Raw genomic sequence first — 9,181 nt, 5'->3', positions numbered from 1 at the left:
GAGTTTAGCTCCAACCCCAATTAAACACACCTGAACCAGCTAATCAAGCTCCTACTAGGCATACTAGAAACTTGAAGGCAGGTGTGTTGAGGCAAGTTGGAGCTAAACTCTGCAGGACACCGGCCCTCCAGGACCGAGTTTGGGCACCCCTGAGCTAACTCATTAAGGGCCTTATAGGTAAGTAATACTATTTTGTAACTGATACGGAACTTAATAGGTAGCCAGTACAGAGACTTTAAAATTGGGGTAATATGATCATATTGTCTTGACCTGGTAAGGACTACCTGTAGCTTGTTTATTGAAGATGGTCAATAAACCATCTTCAACTATTGAAGATAGTTCTCTGAGCGACATAGATTCCTAATGAACGAGTAAAATATAGAGTTAATATAGACTATTGTAATGCACTGGTAGGTGTAATGCACCTACTTGCAAATTGTAATCCAAGAGATTCTGTTTACTGTCTTTTGGTCCAGTAAGTGATATCTCTGTCTTATCCGAATTTAATAAGAGAAAATTATTGGTCATCCAATCTTTTAAATTTTTAACACACTCTGTTAGCTTAGATAATTTAATTCCATCTAAGCTGCATTTGTTAGCGTATAATGGGGTGTTTCCAGGGCATTGCTAGGTTGCTAGGCTGTTGAGAGTGGTTGCCAGGGTGTTTCTACCCAGTTTCTAATGCAAATTGTTTACACTAGATGGTGGATCAGCACCTAGAGAGGACCTCTACAGCCCTGAATTTCAGCGGCGATCAAGACAACTAGAAGAGCCCCAGAGACAGAGCCCCAGTGAAGACCTTGTCTCCTAGACGGCCACCGGGACAAGACCACGGAACCAGATGAGTCCTCTGCACAATGTGACTTTGCTACAGCCTGGAATTGAACTGCTGGTTTCGTCTGGCCAGAGGAGAACTGGCCCCCCGACTAAGCCTGGTTTCTCCCAAGGTTTTTTCTCCATTCTGTCACCGATGGAGTTTTGGTTCCTTGCCGCTGTCGCCTCTGGCTTGCTTAGTTGGGGACACTTAATTTCGAGCGATATCGTCGACTTGATTGCACAGACACTATTTAAACTGAAATGAGCTGGATGATGACATCACTGAATTCAATGATGAACTGCCTTTAACTGAAAATTGAGTGTGTGTTGACACACTATTTTCCTAATTAATGCTGTACAGTTGCTTTGACACAATCTGTATTGTTAAAATCGCCATAGAAATAAAGGTGACTTGACTTGACTAGAGGGTGTGCCATTTCCCAGTGCCTTTCATGCAAATTACCATCTGTCCCCAAAAGGTGTAAACTCTCCACGTCTAGGACTTGATCAATGCAAATTCCAGTTCCTGTCTCCATTTGAGGGATGTTTGTCTTAGTCTGAGTACTTAAGGAAATGTTGCAAGAAGATCAGGGCACTTCTGTAAGCCAGATGAACCCGTAGTGTGGAGTGTGTCCATACACTCCAAACTATGTATTTTTCTTAAGTCAGATACGCATCCTTTTACTCTTAGATTTATCTTTAAGAATTTGATGTTTTGTATTGATTAAATAGATTTCTCTGAATTGGCTATGTAATACATAATAATGGAATTATACATATTTACCTGACTGATAATAAATTGTTTCATTTGATTTTAGACAAAATAGACAAAATACAATTGGAGTACTAGTAAGCATGGTTCGGGCATACTTCATAGTATAGCCATGACCTCTGGTTATTGTCTCAGCTTTATTCAAGTTGTTATATAGTTAGATTAACTATAGGGGGCTAGATAAAAACAATATTGAACTATTAGCATATTTCATAGTGCTAGCCATAACCTCTGATTATTGTTTGAGCTTTAACTAAGTTGTTACATAGGTGAATGTAGGGGGCTAAACAGAACCACTATTTAAAAAATGACAAGCATGAGGCGGTCTATTAAATAGTAGTCATAACCTCTGACTAATGATCAGACTGGAGAGTTTGTGATCGTGAGATCTGCGTACACCGGCTGAAGCGAGAACCTCTGAGCGACATAGATTCCTAATGAACGAGTAAAATATAGAGTTAATTACAATAATGAAATGTCAGAAGAAGAAGAATTAGAAATGGATAAACAACCAATTTGCATTTCAATCCAAATTCGAGGTCATAATAAAATTGAGTCAGATTAGAATTTAGTTTAAATTAAATAACTTTGAGCACCAAAAAGACCGAACGTGCAGGAAACCTTCGGCCGCCGTTGGATACCTTTGTTGGGCCAATTGCGTGGACCTTACAGCACCGAAGTCTATTTTGGACACAGATGTTGGGGATGGGATGGGGATGACCTGCATGGCCCTGGAGAGAACAGTTAATTAGATCTGAACCTGGTGCCTCACAGGGGATTGTTTGTCTATTCTAAAAGGGTGCAGAAGTTTGGTTTAGTAGTTTAATGCCCACAACTGACTGTTCCTCAAAAGAACCACCAATAATTACTAAGCAATGTTAATACTTTAGCACGACACCATAGAGATCCTCTAGGCCAGTGGTCTCCAATATGGTGTCAGTGGGCACTAGGTAGCCCACATGTAATTTGTGATTCACCCATCAAGCACGCTCTATAAATAGCCTGAATTAAGGCCGGGCGATAAACGATATATCGAGATCACTTTAAAAATGTATGTGGATAATGATGATAAGCTCTGGACATTTTCACTCAATATTAATCAAACAGCCGATCACACAACAGAAATAAAGGTGACAGCAGCTAGTCAATGCATGTCATTAATAAGTCTGCATGTTTTTCATGTCTCTGTGTAAATGAATGGCACAGTTTCGTCTGTTACACACAAACTCAAACAAACGTTACGCTCACAGTGTTTCAGCATCTGCATCTCAATATACGAGGACATGAACACATGAAATTCATCTCAAGAGCTGCTCTGACAATCACTTCACAAAAACTGCCGTCTAATACATGCTGAAACTAAAACTGAAAGATCTTCATGACAAACCATCAAAATAAAACTTTGTTTTAACTTGAAGAAGATATGACAGAAATATATTACTACTGTATATTAAAATGTAATTCTCAAATTATGAATAATAATATTATAGTATTTTTAAGGAATATCATACAGCCAGGTTATTTTTTTATTTTTTTATACAGTTCTGTTGTGCAGCATCTTATTTGAAAAGATAAAATGTTGTAAATTAATTGTTTTCATTTGATTGCATTTTATAAGATTGATTAAATTTAGTTTTATTAACTAATTTCATTAAACACAATTTTTATGATAAATTTCTATTGAATCATTAAAACACAGAATCCATAAAATGAAAAACAGAATATCTGGAAAAAATAAAAATAATTTCATGGGGCCCTAAATTAAAAGGTAGCTTACTCTGTGGAGTTTAATTGTGTGAATAATGCTACATTTATATTAAAGCTATATTTACATTCATTATCAAGGTCTATCACATGGAGAGCATTTTCTTCCCCATTAATGGTTAATGAATATTGTGATAAATACCGATATTGTGTGATATGAGGAAAAAATTACCTATTTCTATATATTTTTCTGGAATATTTTCCAGGATTGATTCTTGAATAAAATAATAATAAAATTAAAAAAAATAAAAATGCTTGTGAGAAATCATTAAAATGTATTAAGTCAGGATAAGCTAGTTCATTATTATTGTAGTAGGTTCCTCCACAGGAGACTGTACGTTTCACACTTTTTATGTTATTAGAACAATAATATATTAAAATAAGCAAATATTCACTTAACAATGTCATTTCATTCTTATTGATGGTCTGAGTTTAAAATAAAAACTAATAAAAACCTAGTCATGTAGAAAAAAATCTTCACATGAGAAATCAGAGTTATCTCTATAACAATAAGACAAAAAAGACCACTTATACTTTTCCTTTAAAGAATGTTCAATACTTGAAAGGGATAATTCACCCAAAAAATTTAAATTCTCTCATAATTTACTAAACCTTACCTACTAGCCAATTACTTTATTGATTGTGCTGAAGGATTGTACAGAAACAGACTTTCAAAAATAAACCAACCCGGAGGATTGTTCACTGAGGTAAAAAATGTGACAAGCCACGGTCTCCCCCATACAATTAGTGTGGCACAATTAACTCTGCTTTGCATGCACATTTGGTGCAGTTCCAATCACTCACTGTAGTCGCTGTTCTCATCTTTGATGCCATCGATGGTTCCATCTGGCTGCATCTGCAGGTAAAAACCCTGCTGGCTGAACAGTCGTGTCACAATGCCTTTCAGCTGCGGCTCTGGAAAATAAACACACAGCCCCGACCCAACCCACATTTTTATCAGAATTCACCTCAACAAATTGCATCTTTTTCCAACATAAGTACAAAAGCTTGTTAAGAAGAAATAAATTATTTTAAATAAGCTCTTGACTTCTTATCCAGTAATGGCAGTGAATGTACTTGTGAATGGCTGTGTTGATAAAGCTCTGCATATTTGCTCTCTGCGACCTCATTAATCACTTTCACTATGGACACCTGGAGTTTAGAAGACCAGCTGTAGCAATAACAGGTGTTTTCTGATGGAGTGGTGACCTGTACAAGCAGGTACAATAAATGTTTAAAGGCAGGCCTGAGAGGTGAGGAGTGAAGAGGGCCACATGGATGACCTGGCATGCAGCAAAGTCACACAGCTTTCAATACAGCTCAGAAGAGTTGTGAATGTCCACGATGGTCATAATCAGCTATCCATCAGGGGCCCCATCTATCCACTGCAGACCTAATCTCTGACAGGCTGGAAGGGCCATCAATCACATGAACGAGCCTACATCCATTAGGCAAAACACTACTAAATCACATACAGAATCCACACCTCTATAAATAAAGACTGGCATAGGGGACCCCATAGGAAATGATTCTAACCTGGGGAAAAGGTTTTGGGTTTAATACATGGGTAACCTTAGCCATCTTCAAGAATCGGCAAAAACACATCTCTTCCATCTTTATTTGACCCTCTAACTCTAGCACTCTCTATTCTAATTCTATTCTTAAAAAAAAAAAAACACTTGTCCCTTTTAGACTTGCACTCTATTGTCCTCATTTGTAAGTCGCTTTGGATAAAAGCGTCTGCTAAATGACTAAATGTAAATGTAAATGTAACATTTCACAATAAGGTGTCATTTGTTAACATTAGTTAATGTATTAAGTAGCATGAACTAACAATGAGCAATACATTTGTTACAGTATTTATTAATCTTTGTTAATGTTAGTTAACATGTTAGTTAACATGTTAGTTCACAGTGCATTAACTAATGTTAACAAATACTTTTGATTGTAATAATGTATTAGTAAATTTTGAAATTAACATTAAGATCAATAAATGCTGTAGAAGTATTGTTCATGCTTAGTTCATGTTAACTAATACAGGTAACTACTGTTAACTAATGACCCTTATTGTAAAGTGTTACCAATACATTTATGTGGGTCAGTGTGTGCTGAATCTCTTGGTAACATGTCCATGTCATATTTCCCTTGAAGCAAAAACAAAAACAAAACAAACAAACAAAAAAAGCATAAACAATTGGAGACTGTTGAAGGTCTATTAAGTTTTTCATGATGATTAAGCAGAATTATTTTTTGCCAAATTTTCATTACAAATTCTCATTACTAATGCATCTAGAGTTTAGACACTACGTTTTAACGTAAGTCCGAATATTAGAACTGTAATAAAGTCATTTTTTCCAAAGAATAAAAAATAAATAAAAGAGTACAACAAAAATAGTCACAAAAAAAAAACCTAAATTGGGATTAAATGTCTTTGTGCAAAATAATATTTCTTCTTCCCTTTCACTGGATATTTGGGGTGAAATATGACTCGGACATGTTCCTCACATGTGAGTTTGTGAGATTAATGTACATGCATGTCTCTACCCATACTGTATAGGAATGTATGCACTCACATGTGGATTTAAGCATGTGTGCACCTAGATATATGCATGAGATAATGCATGTCATATTTGCATCAACATTGTTTGCATATTTTCCCCTTACAAAGTTGAACCATACATGTTCCATATGGCCCCATTCCATAAACAGAAACAGTTACAATCGGATGTGTTGGTAAATGATGTCATGATCATGAAATAGTAAATGGTAACCTCGACTACTTAAGTCATCACAACTGACAAAAGAAACACAACACATCAGCAGCACAGAGCAAACACTAGCCTCACTGCACGGAAACAAACAGAGGGGACAGAGTACACATAATGATGGGAACAGAAGCATAATGTGTAGAGTGTAGAGAGATAAAAAAAGGGATCAGAGGGGAGGAAAGAAGGAAAAAAGAAAAAAGGAGGAAGAGACAAAGAGGAAAAGGCATAAGAAATACTGTACATAAAAATAATACAAAGACGGAGAGATAGACAATAGTCGGAAACATACTACAAGGACAAGGCAGACATTGGTGACTGCCGTTAGACAGGAGCTAGTCTCCCATGAGCACGAAATGGGGTGGGTAACTGGAAGACACAGCACAAGGATGGAGGCTGAGTTACTGACCTAGCCTGATGCCCTTACGGGACACCTGTGGAGGTTTCGAGGGCACATCTTACGGGGGAGAAGGAAAAACAACATTTTTACAGACAAATCCTTCAGCAACAGCCGTCAAATAACTGATCATATGTTGGGAAGAGGGGATGTGCTTGTTCTACATCATGAGAAGGTGTTTTGAAGGAGAAAGAGAGGACAGCTGTGTAGTTTTTTTTTTTTATCATTTCACACGCTTCGTGCCATTTTATGTGAGCCAAAAAAGGACAATAGCGTGGTTCAGTGGGCAGTGAGACCATGCCCATCAATAAAACTAAGTAAACAATCTCTCCCCATACTGCAGTAAAATAGTCTCTGATGGAAAATCCATCTTAAGCTGGTAGCTGTGGTTTCTAGCTGGTGTATTAATTGTTGTAAATACCAGCTTGACCAGCTTAAGGTGGTATGTTACTTGTTTGTTCCTGGTTCAAGATCGTTCTGTCATATTACAAAACACAATTTAAACGGGATCTTCCATCAGGGAAACATTTACCACTAAACATTTCATCTAAGAAAGCCGTGGTGCACTGCAGTGCCACTGGATTCTGACTATTACTAAATTGCATTGTTGCACTATAAACATCTTCTTCTTTTAACAATCACACAGCCTCTGATCAAAATGTCAAAATGCCAGCCACTGAATTCATTGATAACAGCAATAATAATATTAATAAAACATATCAGATATATCAACATAAAACGGCTGTGCAGTCAGATTGTTAGGATGACAAATCGGTTGGTGAATACCGATAAACAGCACGTGAGCTATGAAACAGGTGAGATTTTGGGGGGAGGCGGCATTGCAAAAAAAATAAAAGAAAAAAATACATTGGCGGATATATGTTCCTTCAGAGGAGCTGTAGACTGCAGCAGAGGCTTCGGGTGGGGGCTGATGTCTTAAAAAGCATCCAGCACTGACCTGGTCGCCGGCGAACAGGTCTTGTCTTGCCGCTGCAGAAGCGGACTTTACTGAAGACCCCCAGGAAATGTCGCTCGCAGAGAGAGCGGGGGTCTTTGCTGGGACTGGGGCGGCGTTTGGAGGCAGATACCCGCTCGCTGTTGAATTCCCGCGCCTGGCGTTTTTGTCGGATCAGAGAACTGGCGATCGCGGCCATCTCGAGTATTCAGTTAAATTAGCTGTTCAACGTTTGCAGCTGTTAACGCAATAACTGGGAATAATAAATAAACAAGACTGGATTGTCTGCGCAAAATTAGCCAGATTTCATTCCGATTCCTAGCGAAAAATCCAGAGGATCCTGTGAATTAGGACTGGAATCTCATCCTCTTCTCAGACGATCTACTCACACGGCTGTGAGTTTCACACACGATTACATAAAGCACATTTTCCGTTCTCCATATTCTCCAAAAAAAAAAAAAAAAAAAAAAAAAAAAAAAAATAATAATAATAACAACAATAAAATAAAAATAAAAAAAACAATTAAAAAGACGTCCTATGTGAACATGGGTAACCTGTCACGCAGGTATTCCGGGTGCCGAAGACAGCTGACGCGTAATTCGTCTTTCAAGCGACTGCTACATGATCCACATGTCTAGTTCATTCCAGATAACTTTGCATGAATCCGGATAATAAATGAAGTCCATGACAGAAAGCGCGTTCTCAGGCTCTATAGGCGTATATGAGTGACGCGCGCACCACTTCGCGGAACATCTGGGCTCTCCAAATTATTTCACAGCTCTTCGTAGTTCTTCTGGTAGAGTTCATTGCATTGTTATTCACGTCAAAATTTCCTATTTTGTTCAAAACGAGTTGTAATTTAAGGGTCAGGTGTCTAGCACAGCGAGAACACTGCGATTCCTTCCGAAGCTGTTTGAAGGAATGTTGTAAAATCGATACCCTGCCTGTCTCACACTGACAGTGAGCCAGTGAATGGGGTGTGATAGTCTCTCTCTCTCTCTCTCTCTCTCTCTCTCTCTCTCTCACACACACACACACACACACACACACACACACACACACACACACTCACTCACTCACTCCCTCTCTCTCTCGCTCTCTCGCTCTCTCTCTACGCAATCATACGTGATTGTGGTTTGTATGAGAAATTCGCAAGGGTAAACGAGAGCGAGCAAGTGAAGGAGATAGAAAAATATATTAATTGGGAGAGAGAGGAGGATTGTCCAACAGATGGTCACATCTGACTCATCCTTTATGTGTGAATTTGGCACATCCCATAAAGAATCATCTCAATTCAAATTCTGCTGACGTCTCATCTTCAGCTTTCAGGTTAATTTATTAATTTATATGTCTGTCCATCTGTTTACTACTCGTAAAATACAGTACTTAAAATACACCCTAATGATACAGATCGCCCTTCTGCTTGTCACTGTTGTATGGTTCAGTGTATTTGGTGCTAATGTGGCAGCCCATTATATTAAGGTCTGGCTGACACAATCCATTAACCGCCCACGCTGCAATTACTTTTTTATATGAGTATGTCATTTTTACCAATTAACTGTTGCACAAAACTTAATGTCAAAAACTGAAATTAGCAAAAACTAAATTTCCAAACTGCTATCCCATCTGATGGGACTGTATGTTCTAACTTATAATAAAATATATACACATCTAATCAAAAGCTGTTGACTAAGTTTAACTATATTGAATAA

At 37.8% G+C, this 9,181-nt stretch overlaps 1 protein-coding gene across 1 annotated transcript in view; it reads right to left on the bottom strand.

Moving 5' to 3' along the window:
• LOC107755661 (fibroblast growth factor 12-like) overlaps positions 1-7,895 on the bottom strand; it is a 70,455-nt gene extending 62,560 nt beyond the window's left edge. The window contains exons 1-3 of the mRNA XM_016572553.1: positions 7,473-7,895; positions 6,527-6,574; positions 4,157-4,267 (exon numbers count right to left, since the gene is read on the bottom strand). Of these exons, the coding sequence (XP_016428039.1) occupies positions 4,157-4,267; positions 6,527-6,574; positions 7,473-7,668 (355 nt within the window). The 5' untranslated portion in view covers positions 7,669-7,895. The remainder of the gene's footprint in view (positions 1-4,156; positions 4,268-6,526; positions 6,575-7,472) is intronic.
• Between the last annotated feature and the right edge of the window lie 1,286 nt (positions 7,896-9,181).

Source organism: Sinocyclocheilus rhinocerous, unplaced genomic scaffold (assembly GCF_001515625.1).
Source record: "Sinocyclocheilus rhinocerous isolate Xijiao unplaced genomic scaffold, SAMN03320098_v1.1 scaffold2127, whole genome shotgun sequence".
In the NCBI taxonomy this organism is placed as follows: Eukaryota; Metazoa; Chordata; class Actinopteri; order Cypriniformes; family Cyprinidae; genus Sinocyclocheilus; species Sinocyclocheilus rhinocerous.
This window is presented reverse-complemented; position numbering and strand designations above follow the sequence as displayed.